This window comes from Mustela nivalis (assembly GCF_964662115.1).
Source record: "Mustela nivalis genome assembly, chromosome: 7".
In the NCBI taxonomy this organism is placed as follows: domain Eukaryota; kingdom Metazoa; phylum Chordata; class Mammalia; order Carnivora; family Mustelidae; genus Mustela; species Mustela nivalis.
Window position 1 is genome coordinate 90,636,174 of NC_139026.1, and position 16,765 is coordinate 90,652,938.

The window sequence follows — 16,765 nt, forward strand, 5'->3', positions numbered from 1 at the left end:
TGCTCTGAGGTAAGACTCTTTATTGTATACGGAGAGCGGGGGCTAACCCCCACTCATGAGGTAGGGAAGCATGGTTGCAGGGGTAGGCAGCCCTCGGGTGTCACTCTGAGAATGAAGTGGGTGGTGACTATTCCTCAGTAGTCCCCTTCTAGGCAGCTGAGAAGAGCCCTGGCAGGAGTGCTCCTCCCTCTGCTTCAGAGAAGGGGACTCCCTGCCTCCTGAAAGCGAGGGTTCACGGTGGTCGTGATGGCACTTCTGTAGAGAGGATTGCTGTCCTGGGAAAGGAGGTTGGAAATGATGAGGAAGAGTCCCTGGGCTTTATCTGATCCTAAGAGGCCAACCTCAAACTTGAGCAGCACCCCAAGAGCTGATGGAAGTTAGCAGCTGGATGGGCCAGAGGAGGTACAGACCAAAGTGAGGGGGCGGCCTAAGTGGAAGGAGCCAGGGCTGGGGGGCAGGGGGTGGGCAGCAGAGAGCAAAGAGGTCCTAACCAGGGAGAGCCCAGCAGGGTAGGAGGCAGTCTTCCCCACCTGCTTCCAGTTGAGCCGCTGCCGCTCCTTCTCAAAGCGCCTGAATTCTCGGCGATCATAAATTTCCACAGAAAGCCGATAAGCCAGAACTAGCCCTAGTCCCACTGCCACAATGCCTCCCACACAGCCCAGCACAATGGTCTGCGTGTGATCTGCTCCTATGGGGAAGAAATAACAGCCATGGGGATTGATCGGCCATTGCCCACAATGTGTCCAGCCTCCCCATCCCTGCCTGTCCTTGAAAACAAAGGGAACCCAGCAGTGGCCAAGGTTATCCTCAGTAGCCAAGACCTTAGTCTTGTCCACTTAGTCCATCACCTCCACTTTTGCCTGGACACTCTGCTCTACTTCAACCCCTAGCCTCGTTTCCCATTCTCTTCACCTCCCGAACCTGAGTTTTGAGGCCCTACCAATCAAACTTCCAGGGCTCCCTTTGGCATGTCCATAGCATCCCTGCCCACTTACTCTCTTTGGGTCTGACTCTGAGCACAACCTTGCCTCCAGCTCCCTCCTCCACCAGGAAGAAGAACAGCTGGTTGTCCAGGGTCCTCTCTTTGCACCAGCCGTCATCCAGGATAGGGGCAGAAGTCAGGGTCACGTTGAGAGAGTCACAAGCCCTGCTGCAATTGAGGGCCAGGGGGCCAGTTCCAAAGGCCCCACATTCTGCACAGTCCCTGTCCAGTGGACATCAGTAGATTACCAGCTAGGCAGCTGTCACCCACACTACACGGCAGGAAGGAGCAGGCAGATGGGAGTGGCTCTGCGAGTCCCGCTGTGCCTCTGCTCCCAAGCCACAGGACTGGAGGCCTCACCTGTATCTCTCGCATGATGTCGCACAGCCTGGGCACTGCTCACAGAGGGCACCGAAGTAGCCCTCCAAGCACTGGCAGCGGTTGCACCTGCACTCTCCGTGCCTGCTGCAGATAATTCCATCGGGACTGGTACAGCTGTCCGTGTCCCCACTGCACTCACACGCTCTGCCAGTGCGGTTGGCGAAACAGTGACACAATCCACATCGGCAGCGGCCAAAGCCTGGGGCAGAGCCATGCTCGGGCTGACAACCACGCTCCTCACACACAATGGGCATCACATGCCACCACAGGCTGCCTAAAGCTGGTCTGTTCCCGTGCATCCAACTCCCTCCCAAGGTTGCCAGCCACCTCCAACTCTTACACCAGAACCTTCCATACTCACCCTTAAGGCCATGAAGTCCCCAGAGCCTAAATACCCTTGGGAGCCACTCCAATCCCTCCCTTCTCCCAAAGCCTGCAGGTACCTCCACAGAGGATGCCCTCGTGTCGCTCGCAGCCGGCATCATCACACTCGCACAGACTCCCGGAGCTCTGTCCGCTGCAGCTGCAGCGGCCACAATGACACCGTCCCTTCCCACTGCACAAGGGCCCTGTCCCATTGGGGGATCGGCACCCAGATTCCAGATCAGGGGAAGACAGCTCAGCCTCAGAGCATTCACAGAGCCGGCCCAGGCGGCCAGGAGCACAGCTGAGAGGGGAAGACAGAGGCAGAGTCAGACAGAGTCAGGCAGAGCCAGGAAAGGGAAGGGTGGGTCAGAGGGTTACCATCCCTTGACCTATCTTTCCCAGGATCTTCTAAACCTAAGATCTCTAAAGAGTGGGAGAGAGACGAGTGGCTGAAGGGATGCTAGTATGTGATTGAGCACCACGGAGTAAAAGAATGGAGGGGAGGGTCTTGGCATATCTGGGAAACTTCAGATGAAATTCAGGGTGGAGTCTTGGGACATCTGGAAAAAGATGTCTAGAGATGCCAGTGGGAGGATAAGAAGGGAGAGGAGAAATACTGGGCTTGGTCATGTGTGAAGAGCCACATGGCTGAAAGGAAGCAGGAGGCCTCACCTGCATACCCCGCATTGTAGGAGCCCCTGGCCATCACTGCAGTGGGGAGCCTGGGGCTGGGTGTCACTGCAGTTACAATCACACAGAGTGTGTAGCTCCACAGTCAGCTCTTCTGAGAAGCCAAGGGCTCGCAGCCTCAGAAGCTGGGGCTCTGAGGAGCAGTGGGTAGCTTGGAGAGCAACCAAAAAATTCACCTGAGGACAATATGGGCAGAAATCAGACTTGAGGTCCCGTGTACACACACACACACACACACACACACGCCAAACCCATTGATCATCAAGAACCTATTCCTTAGGAAATGAAGGGATAAGATCATGCTAACACCCATCTCTTAGAAACCCACTGGAGAAAGCCACTCATTAAAACCCTTCCAGAAAGGATGGAGGGAGAACAACCCCAAGCTTTTGCATTGTTCTCTCTGTCTGCCCCCAATCTTTTCCTGCCTGCTTCAATTTCCCTCCCCCACCCCCACTTCCTTCCTTCTGCCTATCTCGGCTGGCTCTCACCGTCTGGTTGGTTCGGACATGGTTGCACTGGCCCCGGTCCCCAGCCTCACTCTCCCTCTTCTCAGGATCCCCACACTGAGATTCGTATGAGATATGGACCCCCGGAGGGAGTGGAGAGTGTTCGAGGGTCACCGTGGAGGACAGGCTCTGTGGAAGGGAGACAGTGAGTAACCATGTGAAAGCAGGACTCCAAACCCACCTTGTGCCCTCTGCAGCCATTCCAAATTCCACCACAGGCCTGCCCTAGGCCTGCTGTGGGGCCCCTTATAACATGCAGGAGCTGCTTCTCATACTCCCAATCAGGATATACAACCTGTACACGTAAAGCTTCGAGGGCAGAGTCTTTCAATTGAGTTTGCCCTGGGAAATTGGATCCTGTCTCAGATTTTCTCACTGTGGCTTTAGGATGTGATCACCATCATAAGACGCTTATAGCATGGTTACAGAGCTAAGCTCAAGAAACACTTAAGGATCTTTATGGTTCCTTCTACCTGTAAAATTCTATGGTTCCTGTGAAAAATGCCTCTGAATTATTTGTAAGCTCAGATGTTACTTTCCTTATGGATCATCTGGGGCACAAATGCCAGCCCTTCTGTCTGTTCTCTGTGTGACCCTGGGCAAGTCATTCAGCCCCCTGAGTCCGTATTCTCATGTATAAAATAGGGATGCTAATCGTTAGCAAACAGGGGTTCAGCGGGATAAGTGGGAAGGCAAGCAGCATGAGCACTTAGGACAGTGTTTGGCATGAAATACTGGCTCAATGAATGTTCCTTTCCTTCCTTGCCCAGAGCAGGGCTCTGTGTTTCACACAAGCCAGATACTTCAGATGTACAAGTGTCAGCTCAGCTGAGTGAATGATTAATGACAGCCATAGACAAACTGTAGGTAAGAGCCGTGGGGGGCTACACCGAAAAGCGATCAGTCCTTCTCAGTTCTGTCACTTCCCCAAAGGCCCCTTTCCAGGGCCTGCATTCGCCATGCTGCCCAGTCTCAGCCCCTTACCTTATAAGCATCCATGATGAGCTGCACCACGTTGCTGGAGTCCTCGCTCAACAACCCCACTGCGGACTTAGGAATCAGCTTACTCAGCTCCTAGGTTATGAGGAGTTGAGGGAAATGGGCTTCTGAAGGGTCTGGAAGGGAGGCGAGGACGTATGGGGAGGAGGAGAGCGGTCTTTGAGGGAGCTGAGAAAGGCTCACAGCGGGAAGGTCTGGCATTCAGACAGCTCTCACCTGGTAGACAGGCAGCGTGGCACTGGTGACGGCAAAGATGGGCTGGATATTTGCCGCAGACAGGGCCTGGGCTACCTGACCCACAGAGGGGTAGTCCTGGGCAGGGGAACAGGGATAAGGTGAGGTCCACCAGTCTCCCCCACAACATCCAATATGCCCTCTGCCCAGGAAGTCCAGGAACCAGGGTTCCACCAGCTAGAGGAACCCGGGAGGCTCAGCAAGGAGGAGGGAGGGGCTAGGGAGTGGGGTGACATGGGTTTCTGTCTGACCAGTGGGGGGACATGGAGAAGAGGAGCTCCTGGGGAAGAGGGCAGGGTGGTCACTGGTAAGGGCAAGGAGGCAGGGATGGGGGGACTGGGCATAGAGGAGGGGTGGCTCCGATAGGGGTGGGGCGAGGGTAGAGACTCACAAACTCTGGACTGCGACGATAGAGGCCATCGCTGTCCAAGTGGCAGTGCCCATCGCTGGGCATGAAAATGCCACCCAACTTTCCATCCCCAGCCGTGTGGAATGTGTCATCCGAAGTGAACACCAGCAAGCGGGACACATTCCTCCAGCCAATCTGCTCCTGGGGTTGGAAGGGTGGAAGTTAGGCTGTGCACCTTGCTCTACGAGCCAAGGATCTGCCAGCCTCATTCTGAGTCATTTGTGTACCCCCCTGTCTCCAGCCCCCTGCTTTTCCCCAGCCCCCCAAACATGGTCGCTGCTGGTGGAGGCCTTCTTATGAACTAGAAAAACATGCCTCTTCCTTAAGGTACTTTAGTCCAATCCACCAGGAAATTGTTCAAATGAATATGCAAACTACACTGAGGATGGTACAAAGGGCACTTCTAGAATTGGGCACTGCATGACCCTAGGTGGCCGTCTCAGCCCCAAACAGTGCTTCGGACCCAGATGCCCTCCCCACGTCCTCACCTGACAGAGTGCAGCCTGCAGAATGGCATCGAAGCCACCTTCAGGCGAGTCCAGATTTCCAGACACGTTCTGGCGCCCCACCTCCCGCTCAAAGGCCTTAGCATCTCCAGTCAGTGACAGCACATGGCGAAAGCTGAAGGGTGGCTGGCAGCGCTCCAGCCGGGTGGGACAGGGGTGGCGAAGTTTGGAGGACACCGTGCTCACAAAGGGCATCACCGTTTTGTCCACGAAGGAGCCAAAGCCTGGGAGGGCGGAAATCATGAGGGCTGTGCCAGAAGTCACTGGCTAGCTGCAGGGTGGAAGGGCCTCTGCTGAGGACTCAGAAGGCAGAGGTCCATGGAAAGCAGTGGCGGGCGGTCAGGGGGACAGTCACAGAGGAGTAGAGGAGATAATGAGAGCAAGTGCCCCCAGCATGAAGGGTCTGAGTATCTGGCCTACTTGGCCAGTGGAGGCGGGGGAAGGGGTGGAGCAAAAGGTTTGGATCACTGGTTCAGAGCAGTGGAGGATGGAGGAGATCAAGAGGAGGACACAGTGGCAGTCAGGCAGGGTCTCTGGAGGAAGGAGACGGAATAGGGTATAGCCTGATGCAAAGGAGGGCATCCCTTGAACAAGGGAGATGTGAGTGCAGAAGGCACAGCCAGGGACAGTGGTATTTAGCCCTTGCTGGAGGGACACAGATGGGGCTGAGACAGTGGCATCAGGGCAGTATCTGGTAGTAACAGTATCAGGGTAGTATCTGGTTGGTAGATCCAGGGCGCCCTGTCTGACCCTGTCTGACCCTGTCTGAACCCCGTCTGGCTAGACTCTGGGACTCAGTTACCCCTCATGTGGAATGAGTGCTCCTACTGGACAGCCTCTTAAATCCCCTCCAGTTCTGTCCTGGAAGATGAATGTCTTTGGGAGGAGAGACCAGAAACCCGTTGCCTGAGCAGGTCTGCTAAAAACTAGGAGAGGGCAGGTAGGGGCCCGAGCTCCCCGCAAGGGAAGGCCGAGGGCCGGCGGGGCGCTCACCGATGCGCACGGAGTGTGTGACCTGCTGCAGCTGCACCAGCAGGTCGTGCCCGAGCTGGCGCACGCGCTCCAGGTCGTCCTTCATGGAGTAGCTCAGGTCCATGAGGTAGTACAGGTCGACGGGGTATCCTGGGGCCCGGAGGAAGCGCACTCGGAGCTGCTGTGGCTCCCCTGGTGGGCGGGCGTGGGTCAGCGGGCTGGAGATGGCACCTCGGCCCCGCCCTCCGGCCCCGCCCCGGGGACTCACCGGGCCGCAGGGTGACCCGCACCCGCTGAGGCGCCAGCTGTGTGGCCCCCTCGCCGCGGGTGCCCGGGCTCAGCGGCTGGTCCTGCAGCACCTCCAGCCGGCCGCGGGGCTCCTCCAGCTCCCCCAAGGGGCAGCCACGCGCCAGCAGCTCCTGTCGCCGGCCGCAGCGCCGCTCCTCCGCTAACCCCGACGCGGTGAAGTTCTGAATCCAAGGGGAAGCCCGTCGGGACTCTGGTCCCCCACGGACCCCCCACCCCAACACCTGCGATCCAGGCCGCTCGCGACCCTCCCCTCACAGTGCCCTGAGCCCCTCGAATGCCCTCCCCTCTCCATCCCCCCCACAGCCACCTCCAAACCTGGTTCTGTCTTGTCTGAGCCCACTTCCTCTAGCACCACACTTACCCTCTGCTCATCTAGACAACCCCCTCTCCCTAGCCACCTACCCTTCTCCTCCCCCGCAGGGCCACAGACTTCCTGTTGAGATCTCAGGCACCTCACTACCACAAGAAAAGGAGGAGCCTGGTCTCCTAGTCCTAGCTCTCCTGCATGCTCAGGCCAAAACGGGAAAGCTGGTCAGGTTAAGACCCAGGCTAAGTTGCCCCCAGAGGGGGAAGGACCAGGACAGAACAGGAGACTCCTCTCCCCTCCCTCCACCCAGCTCCCACCCCTGTGTCTGGTCCCTTGGGGACTGGCTGGGAAGTGGCAGAGGAAGGAAATGGTTACAGTGGCTTCTCAACTGGCCCTGGTGCCAGTCTTAGGTCCAGAGATTGAAGGAGGCAGACTGGTATCTGACTGCCTCGCCCATCTCTGCTCTCTGTCTCCCACTGACTCTGAGTATCCTCTTCCGGTCCTCCCAGATTCACAGGGTGCCTTTCTCCCCCTGCTGGCTCAGCCTCCACTCAGCTTCTGTAGCTCTGCCTTCTAGGGAGTTTGCCCTCATCTCTGATCGAACTCTCCTTCTTCCTACCCCCCAGCTCAGGTACCCACCATGCTCTGCCATTCCATGAGCCCTGTCTCTTTAAGGCACAAAGAACCCTCTTGTTTGACAGGCCAGGGAGACATCTCCTCCCCAGCATCCTTCTGGGCCACTTGGGTAGATCAAGTCTTTCCCCCAAAACCTACCCACTTCTACCTCCTTTCCTTCTACTTTCCCAGCCACAGGAGACTACATACCTTGGGAAGGCTATGCCCATGCACCCCCAACACAGACTCAGAAAACCAGTCATATACTTTCTATTAGGGACTAACCCCCAATGTGATGATAAAGCATTTGGAGATGGAGCCTCTGGGAAGAAATGAGGATTAGTTGAGATCGTGAAGGGAGAACCCTCACGTGGTTGGGCTGGGGAGTGGTGGAATTGATGCCATTATAAGAAGAGACACCAGATATCTTGTCTACAGCCTGACTATAGGCCAGGGAGATGGCTCTCACCAGGAACCAAAATGACTGTCACCTTCTAGGCTCCAGTACTGTGAGAAATAAATCCCTGTTGCTTAAGCCACCCAGCCTGTGGTATGTTGTTACGGCTGCCTGAGCTGACAAACACTTTCTCACATGTACACGTGTGCCAAAGCTCACTTTACCTGTATGCAAGTGTGAGTTCCAGCAAGAACATACTTCCACCAAATGTAAGGTCACCAAGTCTTCTCCAGAGATACGCAAATACACAGACACACAAGTGTATACACAGGACCCTTGCACACACATGCATGCACACACACACAGTCACACACAGGAGTCCTAGGTGCACAAACTCAGTCACCCATGGGACTGCCAAGTGCACCCAGAAATCACACATTTGCCCACACAATCACGCACAGAGCTCTGTTCTGCACATACACCTATACACAGTCTCCAAAGGCCACAGGCCCAGCTTTACCAGTTGCTTGCACCATGCACAGCTTGGGTGTGAGAGGATGCACTCCCGGCAGGAGGAGGTGGGCTGGCAGGACCCCGGCAGGGATGGATCAGGATCTCTCCATTCTGTGGTCTTCTCGGACAGGGAGATCATGGCATCCAACTCACTCTTCCCTCTGCTCAAGACCAGCAGGAAAACAAGGACTACGGGCAAAGCCACCATGGCCTACAATAGGACATAAAGGGTGACACGTGGGTCCTTAAGGAAGGGCCTCTAAGCTCTCAGTCCTCTAAACTTAGCCTGTGTTTGTCATTCTCAAAACTCTGCTCAGGGGTGCCTGGCTGACTTAGTCCTAGAGCATGCAACTCTTGATCAAGCCCCACCTTGGGTGTAGAGTTTACTTAAGAAAACAAACAAACAAACCTCTACCTCAATTCTTTATCTCCTCTGAGAGTCTCTCCCTGTGGATTCAGCTGTTTCTTTAAAATGTCAGGAAGACTGGGCACCTGGGCCTGGGTGGCTCAGTTGGTTAAGCAACTGCCTTCAGCTCAGGTGATGATCCCAGGGTCATGGAATCGAGCCCCACATCAGGCTCCCTGCTCAGCAGGAGTCTGCTTCTCCCTCTCCCCCTGTTCATGCTGTCTCTGTCTTGCTCAGTCTCTCTCTTTCAAATAAATAAATAAATAGAATCTTTTTTTAAAAAAATGTAGGGAAGAGGCAGCCACCACACGTGGGTAGGACCCTCAGAGAAGTCCTGTCCCTCCTTTGTGCAGACTTTGCCAGGGCGAAGGTGGCCAAAATGGCCTAACAAGAGTCTGGGGACTAGCCCCCGAAGCACTAAGGTCTACACCCACCAATGTCTAGTCACCAAGATTCCAAGCCACAGTGGAACAGAACCAAACAGGAAACACACCAAGTTCTCGTCCTGCTTCAGTCTCTCGATGGCTGTATGGCCAATCAGACTTTTTCTCTGGGCCTTAGTTCCCACATCTGTAAAGAGACAGTTAAATAAATAATCTGACAGGCCTTGCAGTTTTCATAATCTTGGATTCTAAATGAAGGAACAGGGGTGCCTGGGTGGCTCAGTTCGTTGAGCGTCTACTTTGGCCTCAGGTCATGATCTCAGGGTCCGGGGACTGAGCCCCATATTGGGCTCCCTGCTCAGCGGGGAGTCTGCTTCTCCCTTTCCCTCTGCCTCCTCCCCACTGCTCATGCTCATGCTCTGTCTCTGTTTTTCTTTCAAATAAAGAAATAAAATCTTTTTATTTTTTTTTAAGATTTTATTTATTTATTTGACAGACAGAGATCACAAGTAGGCAGAGAGGCAGGCAGAGAGAGAGAGAGAGAGAGGAAAGCAGGCTTCCTGCGGAGCAGGGAGCCCGAGGCGGGGCTCGATCCCAGGACCCTGAGATCATGACCCGAGCCGAAGGCAGCAGCCCAAACCACTGAGCCACCCAGGCGCCCCAGAAATAAAATCTTTTTAAAAAGAGAAAAAACATTAAAGAAAGAGAAAGAAAGAAGAAAGAAAGAAAGAAAGAAAGAAAGAAAGAAAGGAAGGAAGGAAGGAAGGAAGGAAGGAAGGAAGGAAGGAAGGAAGAAAGAAAAAGAAAGAAGAAAGAAAGAAAGAAAGAAAGAAAGAAAGAAAGAAAGAAAGAAAGAAAGAAAGAAAAAGAAAGAGAGGGTCAAGGGTTCTAAATTTAAGGAAGGAAAGTCAGGGAATAAGAATGAGAGGAAGAGGGGTGCCTGGGTAGCTCAGTGGGTTAAAACCTTTGCCTTCGGCTCAGGTCATGATCCCGGGGTCCTGGGGTCTTGGGGTCCTGGGGCTCAGCAGGGGTCCTGCTTCCTCCTCTCTCTCTCTCTGCCTGCTTCTCTTCTTACCCTATGTCCCTCTGGCTCTGTGCCCAACACGGTGTCTGCATGACACTCTGTCTCCCTCTGTCTCTCTCCCCTGTGTGCGAGCGCGCTTTCTCTCAAATAAATAAATATTTTTTAAAAATCAGAAAGGTAGGGGCGCCTGGGTGGCTCAGTGGGTTAAAGCCTCTGCCTTCAGCTCAGGTCATGATTCCAGGGTCCAGGGATCGAGCCCCACATCGGGCTCTCTGCTCCGCAGGGAGCCTGCTTCCTCCTCTCTCTCTGCTTGCCTCTCTGCCTACTTGTGATCTCTGTCTGTCAAATAAATAAATTAAAATGTTTAAAAAAAATCAGAAAGGTACATTACAATGGCCTTTTTTTACAGAGATGGAAAAGTTGGTCCTACACTTCCTATGGAATTGCATGGGACCCCGAATGGCCAAAAACAATCTTGAAAAAGAATGAAATCAGAGGTCTCTCACATCTTTCAAGCCTTACTAGGAAGCTACAGTGATCAAGACAATGTGGCATGTAGATCAAGGGTAGGCATGTAGATCAATGAAATAAAATCCAGAGTCCAGAAATAAATTCATCCATTTACGGCCATTTGATTTGCAACAAGGGTGCCAAACTACTCGATGGGGAGAGAACAGTCTTTAACAAATGGTGCTGGGATGACTGGTTATCCACATGTGAAAGAAGGAAGTTGGACTCCTACCTCACCACATATACAAAAATTAACTGAAAATGCATCAACGACCTAAATGTAAGTCCTTGAACTATAAATTCTTCGAAGAAAATGGAGGGGTAAATCTTTGTGACCTTGGACTTGACAATGGATTTTTTTAAAAGATTTTATTTATTTATTTGACAGATAGAGATTACAAGCATGCAGAGAGACAGGCAGAAAGAGAGAGAAGCAGGCTCCCCACTGAGCAGAGAATCCAACATGGGGCTCGATCCCAGGAGCCAGAGATCATGACCAGAGCCAAAGGCAGAGGCCTAACCCACTGAGCCACCCAGGTGCCCTTTGACAATGGATTCTTAATGAGGACATCAAAAACACAAGCAACAAAAGAAAAAAGAATAGGTCGATTAGACTTCAAAAAATATAAATATATAAATATAAAACTTTTGTGCTTCAAAGAGCACTATGGAGAAGACGAAAAGACAAGCTACAGAAAGTGAGGAAATATTTGCAAATCATATATCTGGGAAGGATCCAGAACATATAAAGAACTCCTCCAACTCAACAACCAAAAGGCAAACCACCCCATTTTTATTTTTATATTTTTAAGATTTTATGTGTGTACTTGACAGACGGAGATCACAAGTAGGCAAAGAAGCAGGCAGAGAGAGAGGAGGAAGCAGGCTCCCTGCCAAGCAGAGAGCCCAATGTGGGGCTTGATCCCACGACCCTGAGACCATGACCCAAGCCGAAGGCAGAGGCTTTAACCCACTGAGCCACACAGGTGCCCCTAACCACCTCATTTTTATTTTTATTTTTTATTTTTTTAAGGATGTTATTTATTCATTTTACAGACAGAGATCACAAGTAGGCAGAGAAGCAGGCAGAGAGAGAGGAGGAAGCAGGCTCCCTCCTGAGCAGAAAGCCCGATGTGGGGCTCGATCCCAGGACCCTGAGACCATGACCTGAGCTGAAGGCAGAGGCTTTAACCCACTGAGCCACCCAGGCGCCCCCTAACCACCCCATTTTTAAATGGCAGAGGACTTACGTAGATATTTCTTTGAAGAAGGTAGACAAATGGCCAACAAGCACAGAAAAAGATGCTCAACACCATTAATCATCAGGGAAATGCCAATCAAATACCACAGTGAGATACTACTTCATACCCAGTAAATGGCTACATTAAAATTTTTAATATATATATTTTTAAATTTTATGTATTTATTTGACAAGTAGGCAGAGAGGCAGGCAGAGGGAGAGAGAGGGGAAGCCGGCTAGCAGAGAGCTAGACGTGGGGTGGGGCTCGATCCCAGGACCCTGAGATCATGACCTGAGCCGAAGGCAGAGACTTAATCCACTGACACACCTTAGGCACCCGGCTATATTAAATTCTTTAAAAAATAGAAAAAGGGGGTGTAGAGAATATGAAACCATCATATATTGCTGGTGGGAATGTAAAATGGTACAACAGAATTTAATAAATAAAACAAAAATTTGTACATGAACCTTCATAGCAGTACTATTCACAATAGCCTCAAGGTAGAAACAATGCAAATGTCCATTGACTGATGAACAGATAAACAAAATGTGCTATCTCCACACTATGGAATATTATTTGGCCATAGGAAGGAATGAAGACCTGACCCATGCTACATCATCGCTGAAACTTGAAAACACAATGTTAAGTAAATGAAACCAGTCACAAAAAAAAAAACCACACACATTGTACGATTCAGTTTATGGGAACTCTTGTGACTAGACAAATCCCCAGAAACAGAAAGTAGATGGTCATTGCAGGGGGTGCTGGGGAGGAGGGAAGAATGAGGAATAACCGCTTGATGGGCAGTTTTGTTCTGGAGTGAAGAAAAAGTTCTAAAACTAGATAGTGGTGATGGTTGTACAACATTGTAAGGGTACTTAATGCCATTGAACTGAACACTTAAAATGGTTAAAATGATCAATTTTAGGGGCACCTGGGTGGCTCAGTTGGTTAGGCGTCTGCCTTCGGCTTGGGTGGTGATCCCAGGGTCCTGGGATCGAGCCCCGTGAGACAGGCTCTCTGCTCAGTGGAGAGCCTGCTTCTCCCTTTCCCTCTGCTTGTGCATGGCGTGTGCTTTCTCTCGTTCTCTGTCTCTATCTGAAATAAATAAATAAAATCTAAAAAAAATCTTTACAACATTATAAATTTTATGTGCATTTTATCACATAAAATATCAAAACATTTACAAATCTCCCACTCGTATCTCCCATCCTTCCATTTCCACACCTCACTCCAAATAAATAACCATCAATTTTTTATTATCTTTTGTTGCTTATAATCCTTCTAGGGATTGTTTTATGCATATACAAACTAATATAAATACATATGTTCTTCAAATGGTCAAATCAAATGACAGATTTCTACGGTCACAATTCTAGAATACACGCAGTTTTGTCCTCTATTTTTTTCTTCTTTCAATTACTTTTCTTGGAAACCTGTTACTGAAGAAAGTAAAGAACTTGCTTGTCATTTTCACAGCCATATAGATTTCCACTTAGCACGGATATATCACATTACAGTTAATCTCTCATAGGGATTTAAATTGCTTCTAATTGCTCACTATTGAAACTAAAGCTGCAATGGAAATTCATGCACTTATCATTTCACATGTGTGTGAGTGAATCTGTAGGGTATGTCCCTGGAAGAAGGGACACCCGAGTGGCTCAGTTGATTAAGCGTCTGCCTTCAGCTCAGGTCATGATCCTGGGGTCCTGGGATCAAGCCCCACATTGGGCTCCTTGCTCAGTGGGGAGCCTGCTTCTCCCTCTGCCTGCACCTCTCTCTGCTTGTGCTCCCCCCCCCTTTCTGTCTGGCAAATAAATGAATAATTTTTTTAAAGTCCCTGGAAGAGGATTTGTAGGGTCAGTAAATAGGTATCACTTGTAATGTTGGCGGGTTATCTCTGACATAAGCACTTTAGCAACTGTGTCGGTTTATATTCCCACCAGTGGTGTGTGTATGAGAAAGGCCAACTAAGTCCTTGGCTTGAAGCACCTGCATCTTCCTCCTCCTGGTTCTAGATTCAAATGGATGCTCTATACAGCATGGGGAAGGGGTGGGGTGCCAAGTTGTTGACCTCAGCTGTACTACCACTTAGGACCTCGGGTGCTATATATATATGTATATGTCTCGGGGCCCCCGTCCTGTGCAAGGTCGGCCCACGGCTCAGGCTCTGTAACCTCAACCCTGCTTGCTCTGCACGCCTGTGGTCAAGGAGGCCAACGATGCTGCAGCACAAAGCCCAGTTTTGACTCATCTGTCAAGGCGGGGCCCCCAGGATTGGACATATCCAGAGACCTCAAACCCACTCATTTCCCCTAAAGGGAGCCCTTGGGACTCCCTGCCCAGGACTTGCCAACCCCCTTCTCCCAATTTTCCCTCTTCTTTCTAACTTGAGGATACACGACCTGCAGCTTGTTTCTGTTAATTTCTCCCCCAACCCACTCAAAAATTTGATGACAGGGTGCCTGGGTGGCTCAGTGGGTTAAGCCGCTGCCTTCGGCTCAGGTCATGATCTCAGGGTCCTGGGATAGAGTCCCACATCGGGCTCTCTGCTCAGCAGGGGGCCTGCTTCCCTTCCTCTCTATCTGCCTGCCTCTGTCTCTTGTGTTCTCTGTCTGTCAAATAAATAAATAAAATCTTAAAAAAAAAAATTTGATGACATCTTTCTGCTGCTTTTCTCTTCTCCATTTTTTATTATTATTAAAGATTTTTATTTACTTATTTGACAGAGATCACAAGTAGGCAGAGAGGCAGGCAGAAAGAGAGGAAGGGAAGCAGGCTCCCTGCTGAGCAGAGAGCTGGACATGGGGCTCAATCCCAGGACCCTGAGATCATGACCCGAGCTGAAGGCAGAGGCCTTAACCCACTGAGCCACCCAGGCGCCCCTCTTCACCACTTCTGTACAACTCTTTGTTCTACTTCCTTTTCCCTCTTATCCTAACCATAGAGCAGCAGGACTGTCAACTTTATCCCCCTCTTTTTACAAACCTGAATCCCAGGGCAGAAAGTGACAGTGAACAGGGATTAAGACAGTGAGACTCATCAAAAGTTGTGCCTTCTCCCCATCAACTCCAGTGGGCTCCACCTGACCCCCTTTCTCTTCCCTTGAGGGGATCTTCTGCCATCTTCCCTTCTTTCCCTCTGTAGTTGTCCCATTTTCCTGGCCTCGATTCTGACTCCAATCCACACCCTAACATGCCCCCCTTACCACCTGAGAAACAGAGCATTTGCCCAACCTATTCAGAGCTCCCAAATCAGGTGGAATCCTCTGCTGCCCACTCAGCAGCACAAGGAGGGAAGAGAACAGAGCCACTGGGCCACCATCCCCCAGGACTGTGGTAGTCACTGTCAAGCTGTCACTGGCAGATCTGATCTGAGCACCAGGCACTAGGCACCTGGGGTAGCTGCTGGGGAGTCACACTGGGAGAGCCCTACCTTGACATAATCTTTGGCACATGGCAGGTTCTCCAATGATAGCAGTCATACATTCCCCTACCTTCTTTGCCTCCCTCTCCAGCCCCACTTTTGGGAAACCTATGCAGGAGAGATGGGTAGGGGTGAGGCGGGGAGAGCTTGAGAGACTGGAGGAGGGAACTGGGAAGAGGATCTTAGGAATTCAGAAACGAGTTCAGAGCCTTCTCCAGTCTCAGCCGGATCTTGGGCATCTTGGGGTCAGAGCCCAGAGCCCTATTCCATGGAGGTGGTAGGGAGCAGGCAGGGGTTGGGTTGTAAGAAGAGAGGAGGAAGAGGGCTGGTGCCCTGGTACTCACAGGTGAATGTCACCGAGCAGCTCTTCCTCCAGCAGTGGTGGCCTTTGTGTACTGATCTGGGAGGCTGCAGAGGAGGAAGTGACACGCCCTGGGGTGGGGTGGGGTGGAGGAGATTTCGGGGTGGTGGGGTAACTGACCTAGGAGAAGGTGGAGCCCATAGGGGTGGAATTGAGCCAAGGGGAGGGGGTGATGATACAGGGATCTGGAAGGAAGCAAGGAAGCTTGTCTGGCTACCGAGACCCTATGACATGCTGGGGTGTCCCATATTATAATTAACCCATGACACAGCCACAGGTTAATATCTCCCCAGCTCCCAAATTATACAGATATAGAGGCTAAGAGGAGAGATAGATATTGTGGTTCAGAGGTAAGAAATGAAAATCTTTGCCCAAGACCACCTAGCTAACAATTCGCGGGTATGGGCTTTCCGTCCAGGGCTGCCTACTTCCCAAGTTGGTGTGACCTCTCCACTTCTTCATACAGGAACATGTTAGGAAAGGAAGAAATAGGGAGGCAGTAAGTACCGGGAAGGGGAATGTAAGGGACTATGGGCACTCATTTTGAAAACCCAGTGCCCACTCTCTCATGCTGGGGGCTGAACGCCACAGGCTCTGGGGCCAAACAGCCTGAGCTCCAATCCTGGATCTCTCATGACAGCCCTGAGAACTTCTGCAGTTACTTAACCTTCCTGTGGCTTCCTCTCATCGGTCCCAGGGAACTGAGGATTGCCGTGATAATTAAATGAGCTAAATCACATCAACTGCTTCCAAGAGAACCCGGGACAACCTAAGGGCTTGATAATAGACTCCGTGGATGAGAAGGAACACAGTGAGAAGCAGAGAGGCTGAGATATTCAAGGTCCGGCCAGCTGGGAAGTTGGAGATGGACACAGGGCCAGGCTCAGAGAACGAGACTTGGGGGGGGGGAGCAGTGCCAAAAAGGCAGCGGCCGAGGCTGGGAAAGGCGGAGAGGAGGGAAATGGAAGAAGCCGAGGGTGGGGTTACGGTTGCTGGAGGTCTGCTGGAGGTCACGGCCGCTGGAGCAAGGGCAAGGATGAAGCCTGGGAGGAAAAGGGGGTGTGGAAAATACCGGCTTCCAACCCACAGTTGACCACAGGGAGCTCTGAGAAGGAGCTGGACTGGAGATCTATGTTCACAGGTTGGCCTCCTCTGCCAGAGGGAGCTTCTGCATGGCGGGGACTGACTGACACGTCACCACATGTAGACAAGCACCTGTCTC

The 16,765-nt window shown here is 51.6% G+C and overlaps 1 protein-coding gene across 2 annotated transcripts; it reads right to left on the bottom strand.

Annotated features, from left to right (window-relative positions):
- Nucleotides 1-3: 3 nt before the first annotated feature.
- Nucleotides 4-15,609, bottom strand: ITGB7 (integrin subunit beta 7). 2 transcript variants are annotated; one of them, XM_082741458.1, is made up of 16 exons: nucleotides 15,527-15,609; nucleotides 9,089-9,165; nucleotides 8,197-8,400; nucleotides 6,317-6,518; nucleotides 6,070-6,240; nucleotides 5,059-5,300; nucleotides 4,553-4,711; nucleotides 4,144-4,239; nucleotides 3,913-4,002; nucleotides 2,911-3,057; nucleotides 2,402-2,595; nucleotides 1,807-2,030; nucleotides 1,343-1,562; nucleotides 996-1,204; nucleotides 531-688; nucleotides 4-275 (listed from the first exon to the last, which is right to left on the bottom strand). In XM_082741458.1, the coding sequence occupies exons 3-16, from the start codon at nucleotides 8,395-8,397 to the stop codon at nucleotides 195-197; spliced, it is 2,394 nt and encodes a 797-aa protein (XP_082597584.1). In that variant the 5' UTR covers nucleotides 8,398-8,400; nucleotides 9,089-9,165; nucleotides 15,527-15,609; the 3' UTR covers nucleotides 4-194. The 2 variants fall into 2 exon arrangements, with proteins under 2 accessions (XP_082597584.1, XP_082597585.1); XM_082741459.1 differs by having other exon boundaries at nucleotides 9,030-9,165; nucleotides 15,527-15,592.
- Nucleotides 15,610-16,765: the final 1,156 nt, after the last annotated feature.

Coding starts and splice junctions, on each gene's coding strand:
- ITGB7 (XM_082741458.1), bottom strand. CDS start 8,397: ATGGTGGCTTTGCCCGTAGTCCTTGTTTTCCTGCTGGTCTTGAGCAGA. Junction 2,596..2,910: donor ATGTCCGAACCAACCAGACG/GTGAGAGCCAGC, acceptor TATTGTCCTCAG/GTGAATTTTTTGGTTGCTCT. Junction 1,563..1,806: donor CGAGGGCATCCTCTGTGGAG/GTACCTGCAGGC, acceptor GCTCTGCCCCAG/GCTTTGGCCGCTGCCGATGT.